This window comes from Microcaecilia unicolor, chromosome 5 (genome assembly GCF_901765095.1).
Source record: "Microcaecilia unicolor chromosome 5, aMicUni1.1, whole genome shotgun sequence".
Classification (NCBI taxonomy): Eukaryota; Metazoa; Chordata; class Amphibia; order Gymnophiona; family Siphonopidae; genus Microcaecilia; species Microcaecilia unicolor.
This window is the reverse complement of record NC_044035.1, coordinates 181707936-181731776: the sequence shown is the minus strand read 5'-3', so window position 1 is coordinate 181731776 and position 23841 is coordinate 181707936. Positions and strand designations below refer to the sequence as shown.

Genomic DNA, 23841 nt, shown 5'->3' with positions numbered 1-23841 from the left:
ACATGCAGTAGGCCGTTTTAACCTGCATAAACTGATTGTATACTCTAATTCGAAGATTAATGCACACTAAATCAATTATGCATGCACTAAATATTTAAGGTGCATTAATGAACTAAATGCATATTAATGATGGTCAAATGCCATTCCTAAAAATGTGCCAACAGCACACACACGCTGGCTTTGCTGGTACCTATAGCCGACCCCGCCTAGAGGTGAAAACTCCACCCTGTAGCAGCTGAAATTATTCAAAGTTGTTCTCGGTTCATGCTAAATGTGGAGGAAGGAAACTGTGTGCATAAATTGTATCTTCAAATACACACGCGTAGCTTTTTTCTTTTTCCTACACCCACACAAAAAGCAAATACAAGGTGTACAGCTCTTTCTACCCATGTAAACATTAAGGGGATTTGCTGCAACTTACATGGGTACAAAATGACCCAGGTACCTAACCAAATACTCCCCCTCCCCCCCCCCCCCCCCCCAGTGACTTCCAGGATCACACAGGGACAGTGACTGAAGCATAAGGAGATAAAGTCTAACAGAGAGAGAAAGAGAAGTTCAAAATCAGTCAATGGGATCCACGTTTAAAAAGTATGCAAATTAGCTTGACAAGGATTCAAGAAAGTTTGCTATTTGCCAAATATTAAAATAAAATAAAAAAGTCTGATGGGGATTCCTTAGATCAATATTCAAGTTTAAGCAGATTCCTCCATTTCACGGAGATTACAGCATATTTAATGTGGACCCCTTCAAATCAGCAACTCGACAAACTGTTGGATGCACTCCAGATTCAGCAGGAAATTTTTTAAAAATTTCCACCGCAAATCTGATGAATATGTAAAAATTCCATCAAACTCCAAGGCTGACCAAAATTCATCTTGCTTGATTCAAGCCTTGAATTTTCCACACATCCTTCGCCCTGAGCTCATACCCCATAAGAACATAAAAATAGCCATACTGGGTCAGACCAACGGTCCATCTAGCCAATAATCTGTTTCCAATAGTGGATAATCCAGGTCACAAGTACCTGGCAGAAACCCAAACAGTAACAATATTCCATGCTATCAATTCCAAGGAAAGCAGTAGTTTCCCCATGCCTATCATAATAGCAGACTATGGACTTTTCCTCCAGGAACTTGTTCAAACCTTTTTTAAGCTCAGATACGCTAACAGCTGTTACCACATCCTCTGACAAGTTTCACAGCTTAACTATTCATTGAATGAAAACATATTTCCTCCTATTTGTTTTAAAAATATTTCCATGTAACTTCGTTGAGTGTCCCCTAGTCTTTCATTTCTGTTGAAGCCATCTGATAACTTGACCTCTCCTACACACTGGTAATATATTATTTTCCACATTGGGGAAGACATTCAAAGCCAATTAGGTGTTCACTGGCAGCCAGTGAGTAACTGGCTTGTCTGTAGGTACATGGATAATACCAGGCTATTTAAAATCACTAAACAAACACATATTGATTATGGGCCAGTTTAAAGGTGGGGGACAGTGGGCCAAAAACATAACCAGACAACAGTGATATTCAGCCACTCTCTGGTAAGTTATCCGTTTGGTTTATGCCTGCAAATAGTCTGCTTAAACTAAACAGACTGCCGGCATGGTAGCCGCACTACACATGCCTTTACACATGGTGGCGCTGAATATACGTACTAAGTTAAGTTCTGGTGCTGTAACTGGCACAGTCACCATGCCCTGTCATATTTTGCTAACAAAGACTATAGGATAATATATAAAATACAGACTGTAGCAAAATAATATAATAAACCTATAATTGAACAAATTGAAGTTCTGTATCACATAGTAATAAGGCTGATCAAGAGGTTACCCCACCAGCTTCCTTCTGCTCATTTTATCTCCCAGCAAAACTGAAACCTGACTCAATTATTACTATAGTGACATGAGCCTTCACTAACATTTACCTAAGGTCTCTCCTCCCTACAGTGTTTATTCCCTCACTCTCCCCCCTCTCTAGTAGAGTTGGAGAGGTTATAATAGAACCCAAGACCATCATGTTCAAATCCTTTGCAGCTACCTGTCTCTTTGACAGCTCTCTAGAGGCGATACAAAGCTAAGCAACAAGAAATACTGTCATTTTTGTGCACTGGCAGAAGAAAACTTTACCACTCCAAAAAAAAAAAAGCATCCCCTGGATCAACACCTATCCATTAACAACGGGAAGAAGGTCCATTGAAATGGCTACATCTGAACTATGAAATCTTATCCTACTGTTTGAAAAATCTGCTTTTCCCAGCTCCTTTCTCTCTTCACTGCTTCTTTCTGCTTTCCCCTTCCTCTTTCTCTCCTTTAACCAAATATCAAGGCCTACATGTCTTGGTCATATAACCAATCACTTCTCCCCTCCTTGAACTCTATCGTCACTCTTCTTATGAATCCCCAGAAACTACGAAGCCCCCATCAACAATTTAATTGCCCCACTTCTCTTTATCTCATCAAGCAATGAAAGGGTGTGAAAAGAAAATGGTCCACGTACTCTGAACACTCTGGAGACATATGCTGGGGGACAGTGTAGCGACAGTCCAGGATCATGGTGAGGGTCTCACTGTCATTGGCTTCTTGGAAAGGAGGATGGCCACACATCAGCATGTAGAGAATCACCCCCAAGCTCCAGATGTCTGCAGAAAGAGAGCAGAAAGCAAAATGAGAACAGTTACGAAGGAAACCAAAACAATATTTGCTGTCAGATACACCTCACCGAGCTCACACTGGAATGTCTGGTCATAGAAGTTGCCCACAAGCCACATAATTATAGCCACAGGTGCCAACATTTTAAAATAATCAGGGGTGCCAAACATAATACAAATTAACCCTCCCTGGACAACTCAATATTGGAGGTACTCAACATCTACTGGCACCCACAGAGCTGGATCCTATGATTACAGACCACAGAGGAGCCCTGTATAAGAGGCTCAGGGAGGTTTAGCCTACCCAAAACCATGGCTTGATCATGCAGTACAGCAGTCTGGCTGAGAACAGGGCAGGCACTAGTGCCCCGATGACCGATTCCCTGCACTGTCTCAATGAACTCTCCAATGATTGACACTAATAACATGCAAATTTATGTGTGTTATTAACATTGATCATCTAGCGATAGTGCGGGAGGATTGCACCTCAGCATGCGCTTAGGCACAATCCTCCTGCACTTGTTTGACAGGTCTGGGTTGTCAAATGCCTGACCTTTCAAACAGGGGCTGGAGGTCCATGGAACCTCCAGACACCCCTCAAAAAGTGAGGCCCTGGTGGTCTAGTGCCCCCCAAGCACCCATACCCTTCCTCGGAACAGCGCCGGGGCTTTACCACCCCTGGGAACAGAGATAATAGCATACAAATTTATGAACACTCTTATCTATGATCACAGGGTAAAGTGCAGGAGGATTGTGCCTGAGCATGTGCTCAGGCACAATCCTCCCGCACTTGTTTCACAGGTCTGAGCTGTCAAAAGCCCAGACTTGTCAAACACAGGGCTGGAGATCCATGGGACCTCCAGACCCACCTCCAAAAGTGAGGCCCTGGTAAACTAATGTCCCCCCCACCCCACCACCGACATCCCTCCTTGGAAAAGCAACACGGGGGGCTGGAGGTCTAGTGGACCTCCAGTTCCCCGACTCCCCCCCCCCCCCACGCCTGGAAACTAGGGCACAGGGAGCTGGAGGTCCAGAGGATCTCCAGCCCCCCTAACCCCCCCCCCCCTCCCCGCTATTTTGAAGGTGGCGCTAGAAAGATAAGGGAGTGTTTACTCATTCCTCCAACATGGATGTAAGGGGAGGGGGAGGGGTCCGCTACACCACCCGGGGGGGTTGGTGTGGCAGCCCACTTGGGTCACCAGGGATGTTTTTGGGTTGGGGGACTGGAGATCCACCAGACCTCCAGCCCCCACATGTTGCTGTTTGGGAGGGCTTGGGGGTGCACTAGGCCTCAGACCCTCACTATTGGAGGGGGGAACAGGGTCCAATGGACCCCCCCAGGACACAGTGACAGCCTGGGCTGCCTGACTGATGGGGGGGGGGGGGGAAACAGAGCCTTTACCCTAACTCCGTTCCACTGATCTGTGACAAAATAGCAAGATAAACAGAAAATACTGTAACTGCAAGGGATATGCTGGTTGGCTATAGCCTCATAAGTGTATATACATTACTGACAGGCAGAGCTCTAAACTCTGGCACTACACAACAGCGCCAGAAAATACTGCCATTACAGCGCAGCAAAAGAACTTCCCAATGCTCAGTGCTAATGACATGCAACTTTTATGCACACAGCGCTGACCATTGGGAAGTAAGGAGGGGGGGACATGCCCAGCACATGAACACAAGACATGTGCGAAGGTGCTGGGGTTCTCCACTGGCCAAAGGGAGATACTGTATGTATGAAGAAAGCTCCCACAAGAGAAGAGAAATAGCAGACTTCGCTTGGATACAGGTTTTATTTAAACTTATCGTCTGTAACGATTCTTCTTTTTATATACAGCTCCCTCCACACAGCACAGCCCTCCTCCCTCTTGGCCGCAGGGGTCTTCCTCCGCTGCCCACTCTCACATGCCCCAACCCCCCCCCCCCCCAGGGGCCAGCGGCGTAGCCACAGATGGGCCTGGGGCCCACCCGCTTAGAGCTAAGGCCCACCCAGCAGTAGCACACGTTTAGTGGTAGCTAGTGGGGATCCCACGCTTCGTTAGCTGAAGACTTCCCCCTGATGGTAACGAAAATGATACTCTCCATGATACTGGCACCTGGGCATGCTCAGTTTTAAGCGCATGCCTGCTGCAGACTGCCAAGGTGGAAAGAAGCATTTTCCTGCCAGCTGAGATATATTTTTTTTTGGGGGGGTGGGGGGAGAGAGAACACTTGGTGCCCACCCAATTCTTGCCTAGGCCTACCCACAATTTGTTGTCTGGCTATGCCCCTGCCGGGGGCCACGAGTTGCTTCTTTTTTCCCAAAGAACCCAGCAGCCAGGAGGGCTGTGCTGTGTGGAGGGAACAGCTGCCGCCGAGATCCAGGGACACGAGTTGCCTGTGTGGACACCCTAACGCCAGTTCGGAGCTAGCTTAGGGTTTCCAGCGATAAGGGCATCTTTTTGACTAAGATTTGCTTCCTACTGCGCTAACCCTTGGCATGCTTATTATTCCCCAAGGTGGGGGTCTCAGTGCGTGGTGTGCTGGAAAACACAGACGCTAGTTTGGTGCTAATGGCCTCTAGTGCCCATGTTTGCTTCTGAACATCAGGATTCAAGTGTGTTGTCATATATAGATCCCAAGACGCTGCAACATTTTGGGGAAATGTGCCTCACTTGTGTTTATCTATCTTGCTACCTCTCTATTCTAAAACATCTTCTCAATCAGAGCAGAACGAGACTGTAGAGTTGCCAAGACAACGGGACTGAAGGAGAAACACAAGAGATTAGGAGTTGAATGGTAAGGTTTGAGATACAAAGAAACAAAAACGGGAATTAAGCTACCCAGCCTAAGGTGCTGGAAAGATAAAAAGGGAGGTTGGGGGGAGTCCCAAACTGATGATTCTTGAGAAGAGATTGAGAGTGAGAACAGTCTAAAGTGGACTTCTGCTAAACTGATTTTAAGAAAACAGTTGGCAGCAGGAGGAGGGGGGCCTGGACAGTCTGAGGTTAATATTTAGCCATGTGATCAATGTATCATTTGAAACATTTAACTTAAGATGCTTTCAAATCATATATACAGTATATTCAGTGGCTCTATCCATTAAGAAAGTGCCAGTGAATCCTCATATACCAGAGGTTCCCAAACGTTTTCAGTTCACGGCACCCTTCATGTCCGCGCAGTCTTTAGCAGCACCCCCACACAGGTCTCGGCCCCCCTCAGCTAGCCACACAGGTCTCCATCTTTTTCTCTGCACAAATATAACTGTGATAGGGTGTCCCTATAATCAGCCCCTCCAAATGACACACTGATTACAATTTATAACAAATTACTACTCTACCTATGAAAAGTTATTCCGTTATTATACTTCCTCTTTGTACATTCATATGCTACACAAACCAACATATTTAAAAATAAAAGTGAGATTAAATAAAAAATGCTACCAACAATAATGAATGACAACTTGGATGCAGCAGCTAATAGGTATCCTTGCTTTGTTTTGAATGGGAAGGGAAATAGCACCTGACCTATTGGCTTCAACTTTTTGACTTCATCCCATCTCCTGTCCTCATCCAACCTCCTTGGCAGTTGCCTCTGCAAGTTCTGAAGGCCGTCTGCTCCTTGTCCCCAATGGCCGCAACAAAAAAAAACAAACCTAAGCGCGGGCCGCAGCAGCCTTCAGGCATGTTATCGGCTCTGCTGGTCCTCTTCCCCCGCTGACGTCGACTTCCAGTTCTGGGGGCAGAAGACTGGCAGAACTGACAGCACATGCTTGAAGGCTGCTGTAGCCCTGTGCTTGCTTTTTTTTTTTTTTTCCGGCCGCTGCTGTCTGCAGTAGCGGTTCGGGCAGGAGGGAGGGAGGTCGGGATTTTCCATGGCACCCCAGAGAGTTTGCTGCGGGCACCAGGGTGCCGCAGTGCACAGTTTGGGAAACACTGTCATATACTGTAACTTGGGAGTATCTAAATTTGATATTTGAACTTAAGTTATACCTACTATTTGTGTGGGCCACCTACAAGACACATAACATATATTTAGGGAGTATTTCTATCACTGGATGCCTCCATTTAGGTGCCCCGAGGGTGAGTGGTACGAGCCTATTCTACAAAGCAGAGCTTCTCAAACTGTGGGTCAGGACCCCAAATGGGGATCACAAAATCCACATTTGAGAGTCATTGGGCTCTGTATAGTTACATCATTATTCTGCACCTGTGTGTGGTCGCACAATTTTATTTGGGTGCAATCATGAGGTCACCGCCAGAAAAAGATTGGCAAGCACTGCTATACAGAAACCTAAGCTCCATTACAGAACACAAGTGTAACCCAGTATTGTGCATCTAATATTTAGGCTCCTGCACTTGCAGAAGTCATAGAGTTGGCATAAATGCAGTGGGGGCCCACAGAACTTACAGTATTCTGTAAGTCATGTGTGAAAGTGGGACCCCCGACTAATCTCTACCCTGTGCATCCCACCTTGCAAATACGTGCAATGCAAGATTTAAGTGCATGCCTGCATACCTACGTGTGTATATGCTAGTATTCTCGAAACAGCAACAAACCAAAAAAGTATAAGGAGCCTTCAAGGGTGGAGGCATGGACTCAGTATTTTATTAGACCCGTGTTTTGGCAAAGCTGCCTACTTTTTGCAATACTGTATTCACATTTATTCCATAGCACAATGCAGTATATTTTTCTACTCACATCCATCTGATTTTTTTGTAATATTGCATCCATATTCTCTCTGAATCACATTTATTCTTACACAATCTGGATTCAAGTCATCTGCATGCCCATTTCCCACTTTTAATTGTCCTTTATAATTAGAATTGGTATTCCTCCTCTTTCAGCATCACATTTGGCTATCTCCACTTATTGACTTCTGGATTTTGTGACCATTGCAAGGAATGAGATTGCATACAGATTCCATTTGTTTTAGTTCACTAAATGTAACTCCATTCTTAGCTGTTCTTTCATGTTTTGTCTTTTATTTTTCTGTCATATATATTATTTATTATGTAAATGAATTTCATATATTCCTTAGTATTATGATATTAGTTTACTTGTACTTTTGCTTTTATATGTTTTTAACTATTCATTTTGAGTTTTGTGCACACAAGTTTATGTATATTTATGTCTTTAATATTTAGATCCCCGAGGCAGGCGGCTTCACCGAAACACAGACCATGTCAAGTCTGACTAATAAAATACTGAGTTGGCGCCTCCACCCTTGAATGGTCCTTGTACTTTTTGGGTTTGTTGCTCTTTCAGGTGTGCTACGGATTCCCTCTCCTAACAGTTATGCTAGTATTCTAAAATTTATGCGTGTAACAGGCCTTTTAGAGGACAATTCTATTAACAGTACACATTTACTTTTTGGTGCCAAGAATGTGAGTAATTGGCATATACACACATATCTTGTTCCCATCAAATATTTGATCTTGGTTCCTCAGCTGGTAAGCCGTATTACAGAAAATCTTTAGTATCATATCTATGTTAGTTGAATGTTCTACTGCATGTTTATTAGGTGTATCATTAGTATTAGGCTAACATTGTATTATATCTCTGGCATTTGAATTCTAGTGCTGTTAAATGTGTATATTTTTGATACTGTTTCATGGTAGTTCTATTATTATTCAATTTACTGTTTTCAAGTTTTCCTCATTTATTATATTCATATTTATTCTTGGTTATTTTACTATTGTTATGCTGTTAACAAAATTGTAAGTTTTATGTTAAACTGTACCTGCTGTGTACCGCCTTGGATAAAATAAATAAAAATAAATATGTGCCCATGTGTATGCATAAATGGCAACAATCCAGTTACACAGCATTGTGTAAACTGGCGCCTAAATACAATGATATGTAGTTTGAAGTTGGGTGTGAGGATACACGCATAAATTATAGTATTGTATATTCTGTGTGCTGCTCTTTTTTTTTTCTTTAACAATCTAGGCATGAGTGGAAGAATAGCCTAACGGTGTCCTATCCCTGCCCAAAACCATATATTGGTTACACTACAAGATCGATCCGGGTCCATATTTTGGAACATCTCAGTCAGATTAGAAATGCAAACATGGAAGCACCTCTTGTACAACACTGGATCACTCAAAAACACAATCTTCAAGATCCTCAAATTGTGGTATTAGAAGCACCAAGGTTTTTGAGAGGTGGCGATCACATTAAAACATTGTGGAGACAAGAGCAACAATAGATTTATAATTGGAGTATTATGGAACCAGAGGAACTCGACATAGAAGAGTGTTGGGCTTTTTTATGATTATTCCATTGCTTTCCCTGAAAACATTGTGCTATACAAGTGATTTGTACTATGTTGAAAGAGCTAGGTTTTGCAGACATTTGCTGGTGTAGTCACGTGCCCCTGAATGAAATTTTAAATGTGGGGCCGAACCTACTTCCAGGTTGCTCTTGGAGTCCTTCATATCACTGAGAAAGAAGTATTGGGGTACTGTTCTTCATTTCTGCTTAGTCTAAGAAGTTTAAATAATATTGTTTTTATTAATGTTTCAACTAATTTGAAGTGTAATTTGAATGCTGTGTGCTTTTAGGGATTCAAACAGCCAAACATGAAAATAAATTGGATTCCTTTAAACAGCCTGCCAACAAAACATGGTCCATGTCAGGACCCAAAACACTGCATTCAACTTTGATACAAAGTTGAAATGTATAGCTTTTGAAATAGAGACTGTTTGCTATTAAAAATGTTATTTTTTTACAAAAAATATGTGATTAAAATATAAAGGACCTGTTTGATCGGTGACAGTCCAATAAAAATCAATGAGCACATAATCAATATTTAAGCATATATGAAAGACACTAAAGGCCCTGTTTACTAAGGTGCGCTAGCATTTTTAGCGACTGCTAAAAATTAGCGTGCACTAACCATGTAGATGCCTCTAGTGCAGCTTAGTAAACAGGTCTCCTATTTGTCAGTGCTAAATATACTAGGCATAAATGAGTGTGCATAGTTCCAGTAGTGTGCCTGCATATACTTTCCTCTTTTGAAAATTGTGACCTGCTCTAGGAAAAGGTGACTAAAGTAGCGGATCCGAGAATGGCCGATTTTTCACCTCATGGGTCCAGGTCCATAAGCAGTCTGCAAAAGTTACGTTTGACCTTCTGTAACTTTGTTTAAATTTCCACATAAAGGGGTGGGGTTTGGACTGTTGTATTATACATTGTTTCCTCTAACAGAATTCATTACAACCTCATATTTGTTTCTGGTGACTTTAGTCACCTTTTCCCAGAGATGGTCGCAAATGGTGTAACTAATGCACATACTTGCTGTGCAAGTTAGGACGCCTGTTACAACATTAGCTTCCCTTCGTGTGTAATGTAATATAAGCTCTTGTATCCTGCTAACTCCCACAGAAAGTGGTTCAAAACATTCATAATACATTCCAGACTAGGGAGTCCTTACCAGGCTACAGGAGGTTAGCATGTGAACATAATCAAGGAACTACGACACAGAGGAGGCAGAAGAACTGCAGCAGACATTCATAAACTAAAACAGAAATCTTTACTCAAACAGGGCAGCGACAGATACTGATGGAAAAGGAAGGAATTTGTCTGCAAGGACTATTTTATGAGAGAGAGTTTCTCACTGCATAACAGCAGAAAGAGGTAGACTTTAGGAAGCATGAGGAGAAGAAAGAAAGCCTCACTCTCTTATCTCACAGTGCGGCTTTTCCTGCCTTGTTGTATGCCTCTTCCGTTCTGGAAGCCAATGATGCTATCACCAAGATGGGGCTGAACCTAACAGTCTCCGAAACCTCTGCTGTAAAGCCAAGAGGAGATGACAGAGAATGGATGGGTAGCCTCTATCAGCATTTTTAATTAGTGCACATTTTACAAGACTTAGACACTCATCTATTAGCAAACAGCTTTCTGGATGTATTTCTGTGTATGAATGATAAACTATGTGTTTTATGTGTGCACACCAGTCTACGTTCTGTTATACATGCATGCACAGGCAAGACATGATTAAATAAAATACAAATATCTGTGCCCTGTATAGATCCACACTGATCTTTATGTGTATGTTCATCTATGCATTCACGTATCTGCATGTATGCAGTGTATTATGCAGGCAATATATATGAAAGGCCTTCTTGGAAGTCTGTGTGCTCAAGATGATTCCATTTCAATGTTTAGCTCATCCTCCCAACACACTCAGGGTGAGTTCCATAGAAATAGACATAAAACACTAACCAACATTAAAAAAAAAAAAAAAATACCCATCTTACAGCACCAAACAACAACTTGGACATCATCTGAAAAACAGTATTTATAAGTGCATAATCCGTCTCCATTACAACACCTAAGCTCAAACATCTTTAACCTCCGATCTTGGGAAAAACATACAGTTTCAGAACTCTTTTAAATTTGCTTAGATCATCCATTTATCATAGCCCTGTTGGCAATTTTTCCACAAATTTGTAATTTAAAAGAAACCACTCACTCAGGCTCTCATTGTCGTTATAACTCATTCAGGAGGAAGTGGGGGGGGGGGGGGGGGGACATAGTTGTTCCACTTATGAGCACAAGGGGTATCTTTGGTAAGTTCTCATTAGAGCTCAACCGTTCCTGTGTCACAGTTTAAGAAAGTGTGGGGCAGGCATGTGGGATCCCTTAGGAAAGAAAGAGTTGGTGCTTACTGAGGATGGGCAGACTGGATGGGCCTTTTGGCCCTTATCTGCCATCATGTTTCTATGTTTCCTTTCTGTGGGCTGTCACTGAAACAAATGGCTTAGAGAAGTAGAAGTGTGGCCACTAATCTAGGAGATGAATGGAGGAACCATAGTAGCCTTTGTTGAAAATCCAGGATCTCTCAAATTCAAGACACTCCCCCCCCCCCCCCCCCCCCCCCCACAGTAGTGAACAAGCTGTGGGCAGATTCCAACTATCTGAGAGATCACGAGTAGAAGATGAAGAATCATGCCGTCATCCTCTTCTTGAAACATTAGATCAAAAATCAGACCTCTGCGTTTCCTTTGAAGTACATAAGTAATGCCACACTGGGAAAAGACCAAGGGTCCATCGAGCCCAGCATCCTATCCATGACAGCGGCCAATCCAGGCCAAGGGCACCTGGCAAGCTTCCCAAACGTACAAACATTCTATATTCTATACATGTTATTCCTGGAATTGTGGATTTTTCCCAAGTCCATTTAGTAGCAGTTTATGGACTTGTCCTTTAGAAAAACGTCTAACCCCTTTTTCAACTCTGCCAAGCTAACCGCCTTCACCAAGTTCTCCGGCAACAAATTCCAGAGTTTAATTACGCGTTGGGTGAAGAAATATTTTCTCTGATTTGTTTTAAATTTACTACACTGTAGTTTCATTGCATGCCCCCTAGTCTTATTTTTGGAAAGTGTGAACAGACGCTTCACATCCACCTGTTCCACTCCACTCATTATTTTATATACTTCTATCATGTCTCCCCTCAGCCGTCTCTTCTCCAAGCTGAAAAGCCCTAGCCTCCTTAGTCTTTCTTCACAGGGAAGTCGTCCCATCTCCACTATCATTTTAGTCACCCTTCGCTGCACCTTTTCCAGTTCTACTATATCTTTCTTGAGATGCAGCGACCAGAATTGAACACAATACTCAAGGTGCGGTCACACCATGGAGCGATATAACGGCATTATAACATCCTCACATCTGTTTTCCATACCTTTCCTAATAATACCCAACATTCTATTCGCTTTCCGAGCCGCAGCAGCACACTGAGCAGAAGGTTTCAGTGTATTATCGATGACGACACCCAGATCCCTTTCTTGGTCCATAACTCCTAACGTGGAACCTTGCATGACATAGCTATAATTCGGGTTCTTTTTTCCCACATGCATCACCTTGCACTTGCTCACATTAAACATCATCTGCCATCTAGCCGCCCAGTCTCCCAGTCTCGTAAGGTCCTTCTGTAATTTTTCACAATCCTGTCGTGAGTTAACGACTTTGAATAACTTTGTGTCATCAGCAAATTTAATTACCTCTCTAGTTACTCCCATCTCTAAATCATTTATAAATATATTAAAAAGCAGCGTTCCTAGCACAACCCCTGAGGAACCCCACTAACTACCCTTCTCCGTTGTGAATACTGCCCATTTAAGCCCACTCTCTGTTTCCTATCCTTCAACCAGTTTTTAATCCACAATAGGACTTTTCCTCCTATCCCATGACCCTCCAATTTCCTCTGTAGCCTTTCATCAGGTACCTTGTCAAACGCCTTTTGAAAATCCAGATACACAATATCAACCGGCTCCCCTTTGTTCACATGTTTGTTTACTCCTTCAAAGAATTGAAGTAAATTGGTCAGGCAAGATTTCCCCACACAAAAGCCGTGCTAACTCGGTCTCAGTAGTCCATGTCCTTGGATGTGCTCTGTAATTTTGTTTTTAATAATAGCCTCTACGATTTTCCCCGGCACTGACGTCAGACTTGTTACTTCTACCCTGAGTCCCATTTTCCCCTTCCATCCTTCATCCTCCACGTCTACCCTGAGTCCCATTTTCCCCTTCCATCCTTCATCCTCCACTTCTATCTACCGTTTCATTTTTGTCCCCTTTTAATCTCTTTGTCCCTTTCCTTCTTTTTCTATTCCCTCTCTCTCTTCTATTTATCCCTTTTTCCTTCTATGAGAGGCTATTTAGTTCCCATATATATTTTCCTTTTCTATAAGCCTAGTTCTTTTGCTTATTGTGTTTTGTATGATGGTTTTTCGGACTCTTGCATGGAGCTTGTGACCCCCCCCCCCCCCCCAATAATATTTATATTACCCCTCAGAGAACTGCCTCTACTGCCAGCAGGGGGTGGAAAAAGGGAAGCATGGCCTCTGGAAGTGGAACGGAAAAGTGTTAAAAGGGACTGTGAAAAGTGTATCCAAGTCTTTGGTTGCCTTACCCCCTCTGAGACCCTTAGTACCGAGGGGAAGTCCTAGAGCTGAACTGGTGGACTTTGGTGTAGCTGGTTGTTGAAATCTCTGCCAAGGGGCAGGGAAGGGAGGGGGTCTGGGTAGGTTCCCCATTGAGGGGAACCTCAAGAAGAAGGATTGCCTGGTTGAAAAAGATACCCCAGGCCAGAAGGAGGTGTGGAAGGAGGAGCACTAGTCCCAACAGAACTTTGCCAGCCACCTTAATCCGGGATGGGACAGATGTATAAAGGACATTGATCAGATGTGACTTTGGCCTCTTAGGCACTTGAAGAAATGACGGTTAGTTTGATGTTGATCCAGTAAAAGAAAGTTTGAAGTTCATTTATTCAGACTACTGGTCGTTATTTGAAAGTGGACTCGTGCATCCCCAAGGGTGGGCGTACCCTCTTGGCCCCAGATTGCACCCAACTCATCTGAAGTACAATCTGTTTTGTAAGCCCTGGTCCTGGGCACCTAACATAGGGAGCTTAGCCAGCGACCCTGACTGAGGGGTAAACCAGGGTTACGTTTACTATAATTTTTGTAAATTGTTGCTTTTTCACCTTTTTTAACTATTCTATCCCTTGAGATACAGTTTATTTTCAGTAGTTTGTGTTTTAATAATTTATAACTTTTTAAAATGTCGACTGCTTATTTTAAAAGGGAAGCTAAAAGCTTTTTAGATAGAAACATAACGTAGAAATAAAAGGCAGATAAAGGCCATATGCGCTTCTCCCGTACTTTTTCAAGGTCAGATACAGTCTTCATCTTCCCAGTCTCCACAAATTCACCACCCTTTCCAGAAAGGAGTATTTCCTTAGATTACACCTGGAGTCTATACTCCTTTCGATTGAAAGAGACTCACATCCTATGCATTTATGCCATGGAGGTATTTAAATATCTCTATCATATCTCCCCTCTCCTGCTTTTATTCCAGTATACTGAGATCTTTAAGTGTGTCCCCATATGCTTTATGGTAAACACCACTGACCATTTTAGTGGCTGCCCTTTGGACCAATCCCATCCTCTTATATTCTTTTTGAAGGTGCAGTCTCCAGAATTGTACACAGTACTCTAAATGGGGTCTTACCACGGACTTATAAAGAGACACTATCACCTCTTTCTTTCTTGCTAGCCATTCCTCTCCCTATGCACCCGAGTATCATTCCGGCTTTCACCATTGCCTTTTCTACCTGGTCACCTTAAGGTTATCAGATACAAGTGCCAATCTTCTTTTATGTACAGAAGTACTTTATCCCATGTGCTGTACCGCTCCCTCGGGTTTTACGTTTTTTAATAGCTCCATTATCATGTTTTAGATTGCAACTTTCTACTATTTATCTTTTAAATATTCATTAATTTTTTATTTCAATTCATTTATAAAAGTTTTATGGCATTCTCTTCATAGTATGTAACCTTTATATATCTGCCATCTGATATTTATACCCTTTTGGAAAACTGATGATCTTGGGGGGGGAAAAGCCTTTCGGATGGAGGGAGGAGTCTCCCACTTCACGCCAGAATATCCCCGTCATTCATGCAGTGAAGCTCAGGAAATCACACAGAAAAACTGGTAGAAGGAAGTCTCTAAATAGCAGGAACAATAAAGTCGCTCACCACTGACCAGAGGATCTAAAGGAGAGATTTTGAAAGGAAGGAAAGGGTAGGAGTTTTACTTTTTGCACCAGCATGATTCACAGAAAGCCGTTGATGGTTTAAAATTACATTTATTATTACTGATAAGGTAAAAAGTTGCATAGTAGACATTCCCCCTGATGTCTGTGTAAATGAGCAAAGTATCAGCATTTATGCATGTTTATGTCGCCTTCATCTAGGCAGCGCCTTATACCATTATCCGCTATATGTATAGATGTGTCTTTCTTCATTTTATAGTAATAAGCACATGTTTATGTTTCAGATATCACAATATCTGATTTTTCAAATATTATAGATGCAGGCAACTAATTGAAACATGGAAGTGTTGTTTTGTTTTAACAGCTTTTTTTTAATGGGACGGGAGAGTTTGGAGGATATTTGCCAAAGTACTGATTTCCTTAAGGTTTGGTTGTATTAAAGGTTTACCCCACTATAATCCCCTGCTCCCCCCCCCAAAAAAAAACCACACCCCTAGTGTAATTATTCTGCGTTTTATTGCTTCTTGCTCCATTATTGCTCTTCTTCACGAAGAAATTAATAAAAATTCAAACTAAATCTAAATATATTAATTTATTTTGTGACCTCCTTCTGGATAATTTATTATAACGTTGTTGCACAGCAAAGGCAATTGCCAGCGTGTGTATCAAGCCTTTCAACTCCTACTACAGTGCATCTTGCTATGTTGGGAGAGAATTTTTTGTTTTGTATTGTTTTCCTTCCATATATTTCAGGAGGCTCTGCAAACAGTTCGAGCTGTACATAAAGACCAAAAGCATTTGGTCATCCTGCACAGTGTGAGAGTTCAGTGCTGCATCCCTTGCTCTTCTCTGGGAAGGAAGTTGGGAGCGCAGAGCTATTGCTGGGGTCCCAGGACAAGGAGGCAGGCAGCTGAAGGAAAGGAACAAGGACAGAGTCACTTGAACAAACTGGCACAGAAACTCCTTTTATCTCCTGTTTTTAATCCTCTCTCTATCCAGTTACTCTGTTCAGTGAGCATGAGGCCTAGCATGAGAAAGAACTATAAAATGAAATACCTTTCATTCAGTCCAGGGCTGGGGCAACCCAATAAGCACAGTAAGCATGGCAAAGGGGTGCTGACCTCTGCAGGGCGCCACAAGCCATGCTTACCAGCAGCTCACAGTTCAGGCACTAGCCCTCTTCTTAGCTGCTAGTTCCATGCCCCAACTCAGCCCCCGGTGCCCACCTGCCCACCCTCAGCTCCCATGACAGCCCCCTTCTCGTTCCTGCCGCCCTGCATTTTAAAATCTTTTACCTCGAATCAAACAACGTCTGTAAAGGAAGCAGGCTACCTCGGGCCTTCCCTCACTAGGTCCTGCCCTCCTCTGATGTAATTTCTTGTTTCTGCAAGGGAAGGACAGTGAGGTAAGGCCCAAGGCAGCCTGCTTAGGATTTCCATATGCCCGGTTTTACCTAGTGGTGTCCTATCCTCCACTCCCCTTACCTTACTATACAGCCCTGGTGGTCTAGTGACCTCTTCAGGGCAGGAACGAGCTCCCTCTTTCCTGCTCGGAGCGCCTGCATACTGTTCTTTGCTGACGGTCCTGGCACCGATTCAAAATAGCCACCAAGAATTGAAGTCTCGTGAGGCTGCTTCAACTTTCGGTGGCCATTTTGAATCGGCACCAGGTCCGGAGTCAGCAACGAACAGTATGCAGGCACACCGGGTAGGAATGTGGGGGCTCTTTCCTGCCCGAAGAGGTCACTAAACCACCAGGGCAGTATAGAAAGGTAAGGGGAGGGTAGGATATCCTTAGGGATGTGTGATCGGGAGGGGGGGGGGGTGACAGGGGCGAGGGGTGTGGTGGGCGGAGCAGCAGGAACAAAAAGGGGGCTGTCACAGGAGCTGAAAGCAGGCAGGTCTGGGACTGGAACTATCAGCTGAGAAGGGGGCTAGGGCTGGAACTTGAGGGCTAAAAAGGGGGCTGAAAGGGGTAGGTGGGAGAAAGACTGGAACTGGGGGTTGAAAAGGGAGGCAGGTGGGAGAAAGGGGCTGGGGCTGAAACTGGGGGCTGGTTGGATAATGGGTCTGAAATTGGCAGCTGAAAAGGGGGGCGGGTGGGAGAAGGCATTTGTTTCTAATCTGTAGTCTCTCTCTTTTTTTTTTTTTTTGTAACTATAGGTGACAGTGTGCGTTTTTCCTTTTGTAATCACAGAGAAGGATTCTTTTAACATGTAGATTGTGTTCGGGTGTTCTTAGGGTTAGTGCAGTTTGCATGTCTAATTGCAAGGTTTTGTGTTACTTCTCAGTGTCTGGTAGTGAAGGAGTTTATGTTGCTCTCACTGATGACACCAGAGTTTGAACAGAATGTTTTTGTAATTGTACTTCTGCTCTGTGCCTGTTGCTGTGAATTTTATCAGTTGATTTGGGAATGCTCCATGTAAATGAATACTTATACTATATGAGGGCAATTCTACAGCTGGGCACCACAATTTGGGCTTGCTAATCCTGCCGTACACTACCTGCTGATTCTATAACAGCATTTCTGTGCCAAGATGCCGTTAGAGAATACTAGCCTAAGTCGGCATTAATGCAGCTAAATGTAAGTGTGAACAGTTATAGCAGGTCTCCACCACATATTCCAGCAGATCGCCATTGTTTCCTGTCATTCTCACTCAGTGCATATAGACGCTTTTCCCTTTGTAACAGCGATCCACTTCAGCTCTCCAAGTGGTCTGCACCATGGGATGATGCTGTGGAAAACCCTTTAGATAGCATGCAAAAACAACTTAACCAGAGCCTTTGATACACCAATCTCTGCTCTATATTTCATATGTTTTGTACAAGTTTAACTGGCTGCAGGACTTACAGTATAAGAGACTGTATTTTGAGGTTGTAGTTCATTTTGTGGTGGTGCTCAGCTGGTCAGCTACAGATGTGGCACCCAAACTAGGCCCAGAAGAAGTGCTTGCCCGATATTTTGGAAAGAATTTTGCTCCATCATTTTCTCTGAACCCATAGATTTTGAGGAGTTAAGATGGCGACTAGTCTTGCTAGAAGACCTCTCAAGCCTATGAACTTTTGGTGCCATGTACTCACACTGCTTCTGGGTCCAATCCTTATCATACAACTAATGAATAAGAAGAAAACTGAATCACAGCTCAAAAATTAAATCACTCTTCAGCTGGACAAGGAATACATTTTGATTCCTCTGCAAGATGTAACTATTAAAAATAAGTGGAGAAAAAAAAAGACCTCAGAACTCAGCACTCAAAACTTCACAGTGCAAAGAAAATGCCATGGTTATAAGCTACTGTAATCACTGGTCAGACAAAAAATAAAAGCCCATAATGGCTTTGCAAATAAAATTTCAAAATCACCTAAATTAGCAAAAATAGACTTATCTTACTAGAAGTAAGCCACACATGATTTCTGTAAGGGTGCTGAATTTGTTTCTTCAAAATAACTGTCACCATAACAAAACAACAAAGTTCCAGTTATCCAAATGGTGACAGGAAAGTTCAAGCTATGCCACACATCTTTTCATACATAGTCTGAAAGCAGCCCTGTTTCACAATCTTCTGCTTCAGGGGAGATAACTATAATGCTCTTCCACAATATCACATCATTTTGAAACCTTCAGAGAGGGGCTGATTTTCTCCAAGTATGTGATGTAGCTAAGAGCAGTGCATTATCTCTTCGTTAGCTGCAGGAGCTCACTTAATTGGCATTAATCCTCTTAGCTTTTTAATTAACTTCTGTAGTTTATCTCCTGCAGCAGGTCTGTGAAGAAGTTCATCCTTGACTTTATCTGCAGTAGGGCTGTTATTGTCATCTGCAGTGTTTGCACTATCAATACCACCATCTCTATCTAGACCTAGTGGGTAGGTAAACTACAGGTGAGAACCCTTTTCTCCTGCTGCCAGGATATACTCTTCCTTTTATTTCCAAACAGCTTCAGTTGTAGTGTCACCTTGTTGAGATTCAGTATTTGTTACACAATCAAGTCACCACCTAAAGGTACTCAGCGAGACTTGAGGAGAAAAAGCTTTATTCTCTCTCCCCCCCCCCCCCCCCATAGATGCACAGCAATACACCAACTGCCGCTCCTGACTTTTATACCCCCCTCCCTTTTTCCCCATGTCGATTAGCTATAGAGTCCTGCAATATATTCTAATGTATTCTGATATTTTCATCTTTTGCTCATACTCCCCTGACCTGAGGAAGGTGGTTCTGGCCTTCAAAAGCTAGTCAAAAAATGTACCAAGATAGTCCAATAAAAAAAAAAAAAACAGGATCATCTACATAAGTACATAAGTAGTGCCATACTGGGAAAGACCAAAGGTCCATCTAGCCCAGCATCCTGTCACCGACAGTGGCCAATCCAGGTCAAGGGCACCTGGCACGCTCCCCAAACGTAAAAACATTCCAGACAAGTTATACCTAAAAATGCGGAATTTTTCCAAGTCCATTTAATAGCGGTCTATGGACTTGTCCTTTAGGAATCTATCTAACCCCTTTTTAAACTCCGTCAAGCTAACCGCCCGTACCACGTTCTCCGGCAACGAATTCCAGAGTCTAATTACACGTTGGGTGAAGAAAAATTTTCTCCGATTTGTTTTAAATTTACCACATTGTAGCTTCAACTCATGCCCTCTAGTCCTAGTATTTTTGGATAGCGTGAACAGTCGCTTCACATCCACCCGATCCATTCCACTCATTATTTTATACACTTCTATCATATCTCCCCTCAGCCGTCTCTTCTCCAAGCTGAAAAGCCCTAGCCTTCTCAGCCTCTCTTCATAGGAAAGTCGTCCCATCCCCACTATCATTTTCGTCGCCCTTCGCTGTACCTTTTCCAATTCTACTATATCTTTTTTGAGATACGGAGACCAGTACTGAACACAATACTCCAGGTGCGGTCGCACCATGGAGCGATACAACGGCATTATAACATCCGCACACCTGGACTCCATACCCTTCCTAATAACACCCAACATTCTATTCGCTTTCCTAGCCGCAGCAGCACACTGAGCAGAAGGTTTCAGCGTATCATCGACGACGACACCCAGATCCCTTTCTTGATCCATAACTCCTAAATTCTATTTATTGACCTTTAAAATGGACTAACATTAGTTTGACTGGCTCTAGCCTGGAGCAGGAACCCAGAATATTCCTCTTGCTGCTGGATAGAAAGGTACATTGTTATGTTTATTACGAGATTTAAAGAATTGCCTATCTGTGGCACTGCCAAGTCTACGCAATCTACAATCATAAAATAACATAACGTTTAGTGCATGTTTTATTACATATACTCCTAGATGAAATAAATGTCTTCTACCTTCACTAAATTAAACATAAGCAGGATTTCCTCTGCAGGTCCAACCAGGAATGGAACAGTGACCACAGTCATTTCTGAGATATCCTGTTGTCATGAACACAGTTGCAAAGGACTGTAAAGCTGCCAAATGGACATTTCTCCCAGAGTGCAGAAACAAAGGCATCCAAAGAGATTCATTAGCTGTCATTTGTAGTGGCTGCTGAAGTTACTTAAGTGCTACAGATCATGCAACCTCTGACTGAAACGTGCAGTTTGCCTAATCGGTTTCAGCAGTGCTTCCAATCTAATAGGCAACCAGTTGCTTCTGGTTTTCGTTTTTTGTGAGGTTATTTTCCACTCAATCTAATGACCCTCTAGTGGAGGAGTAGCCTAGTGGTTAGTGCAGTGGACTTTGATCCTGGGGAACTGAGTTTGATTCCCACTGCAGCTCCTTGTGACTCGGGGCAAGTCAATTTACCCTCCATTGCCCCTGGTACAAAATAAGTACCTGAATACATGTAAACCACTTTGAATGTAGTTGCAAAAACCTCAGAAAGGCGGTATATCAAGTCCCATTTCCCTTTCCCTCCCCCCCCCCTTCTATGTGGGGACCTGAGTACTTTCTCGTGCCTAAATAAAACATGGAAAAGAAAATAAGATGATACCTTTTTTATTGGACATAACTTAATACATTTCTTGATTAGCTTTCGAAGGTTGCCCTTCTTAGTCTGATTGGAAATAAATCCTGCCTAAATGTAATCCGACACCAGTGCCTCTGCAGTATACCTAGTCATATGGCTGGAAACCACTGCTCAAGTCACATTTCTCCTGTGGTTAACTTTCTCTCTGCTCTTTGCATGCCTCACCACCCCTTGACACAGAGAAGCCCACAAGAGCAGGCAGCTGTAGTGGAAATTCCAGCAACTCAGAAGGAAGGACACACAGATCCAGGTCATGAAAACACCAGTCATCCACAATGAATATACATGAACTTGATTTGCTTACACTGCTTCCATTACAAGCAAATCTCTTTCATGCATAGTCATTGTCAATATCCTGAAAACCTGACTTGCAAGGGTACTCCAGCACAGGAAACACTGCACTAAACCAATGTATTGAGGCATGAACTTTTCAAAACAAGAGGATCATAAATTGCTTGGGGGCTTGTTAATTCAAGCTTGGTAAGCATTTACCCTGTGAATTAGGGTGCAGTAACAGCTACTGCATGGCCACAACACTGCACTCTACTTTGTGTAGTAACTGCTTGCCAGCAGGGGACTGGAAAGGGGTGAAGAATGGCAAGGTTATGTGCTGCCTGCAGTTAGCACTTAGCCGGGCCGCCGAGAGACTGGGCCGGGCAAGGGGCAAAGCTGCCCCCAGGGCCCCGGACCTGGCGCCCCACCCCCGAGATCACTGCTGCCGCTCCCCCCTCCACCCCCCCCAAGGTCGCCGCCGCTGCCACTCTCCACCCACCCCCCTCCATCCGCCACTGGGCCGGGCTCCCTGCATTGAAATCACAGTGCCTCTCACCTCCGTGTGAAAGCACTGCAGGCAGCAGCAGATTGCCTCCCTTCGGGCCTCCTTCCCTTCCTGTGTCCCGCCCTCGCGGAAGTTAAGTCAGACGAGGGCGGGACACAGGGAGGGAAGGAGGCCCGAAGGGAGGCGATCTGCTGCTGCCTGCAGCGCTTTCACATGGAGGTGAGAGGCGCTGTGATTTCAATGCAGGGGGCCTGGCTCAGTGGCAGACGGTCGACAACGGAGGGCAGGTGGGACTGTGGTGCCGGGCCCCCCTTAGTCTATAAATATTATATTTATTTATTTTAGATTTTGCTCACACCATTTTCAGTAGTAGCTCAAGGTGAGTTACATTCAGGTACACTGGATATTTCTGTCCCAGGAGGGCTAACAATCTAAGTTTGTACCTGAGGCAATGGAGGGTTAAGTGACTTGCCCAAGATCACAAGGAGCAGCAGTGGGATTTGAACTGGCCACCTCTGGATTGCAAGACCGGTGCTCTAACCACTAGGCCACTCCTCCACTCCAAAATTAGAACGGTCCCAAAAGGGAGATTTAATGATGTACAGAGCATGATAGTGGGCCATAGTAACGGCTAGACTCACTGATACATTTGCTCAGCTGAGGGATCAGCCTATGCTGAACGCTCCTGGAGTTTCCCTTCTTTCATTGTTGATGCAATTGTTTAGGAGTGTGGAATTCTTTATTGAACTATATTGGGATTGACTATTGTATAATATACCAATATTAACGATGCAGGCTCTATGTTTATTGGCATTCATTTGGATTTGCGCACAGATCTGGCTGCACGTGATTCTATAACGACCCATGCCCAAATCCTCTTGCGTGCAACTCAAAAGGGGGCATGGGCAAGTCAAGAGCATTCCAAAGAATTATGCGCAGTGTTACAGAATTTGGGCAATGCACACAAGTTGCACACCAGGGTTTACACCAGGTTTCAGCTAAGTTTCTAAACCCAAATTTGAGCACGGGAATCCCCATTAGATGCTATTTTATACAGAGAATTAATCCTGGACTGCTCTTTATAGAATAGCTGAGCACCAACATTTCCCAGTGCTTACTTTTCAATGCCATTTACTGAATCCAGCCCTTAGTCCAGTGATTCCCAAACCTACATGGAGGTGTATTTTCAAAGCATTTAGACTTACAAAGTTCCATAGTAACATATGGAACTTCGTAAGTCTAAGTGTGCTTGGAAAATGAGCCTCATAGTAACATAGTAGATGACGACAGATAAAGACCTGTACGGTCTATATAGTCTGCCAAACAAGATAAACTCATTACATATAGTATGATGTGATACATTATATGCATATCTGATCTTGATTTATCCTTGCCAATTTTAGGGCATAGACTGTAGCATTCTGCCCGGCACTTGCCTTGTTCTAACATTTCTGAAGCTGTCGTCAAAGCCCCTGAAAAGCTGCACTCCAGCCCATCCAAATCTATTCAGCCTTGATCAGGGAACAGACCAGACCATAGAAGTCTGTTCTATCTCATGAATATTCATTGTGGATATCATGAAAACCTGCCTGGCTGGGGTGCATCCAGGACCAGGTTTGGGAACCACTGCCTTAGTCTAACAAGGTGTCATTTTTGCTGCTCCAGACTAACAACACTGCCTCTCTGAAAGTTTCCATCATTAAATCTATAGGGTGCCACCAGCCCCTGTAGTTTTATCAAATGAACATTAGAAACAGTAGATAAGTTTGGAGTTTGGTCAACTTTTCCTAGTATTACTGCAGATTAGGTTCTTCCACTGGTTTAAAAAAAAAAAAAAATATCCAAGTCTCATTGTAAT

At 43.4% G+C, this 23841-nt stretch overlaps 1 protein-coding gene across 2 annotated transcripts in view; it reads right to left on the bottom strand.

Annotated features, from left to right (window-relative positions):
* LOC115470449 (SNF-related serine/threonine-protein kinase-like) overlaps positions 1-23841 on the bottom strand; it is a 157314-nt gene that overhangs the window by 17674 nt on the left and 115799 nt on the right. For both annotated transcript variants that reach the window (XM_030203637.1, XM_030203638.1), the window contains exon 3: positions 2508-2649. In XM_030203637.1, coding sequence (XP_030059497.1) covers positions 2508-2649 — 142 coding nt within the window. The remainder of the gene's footprint in view (positions 1-2507; positions 2650-23841) is intronic.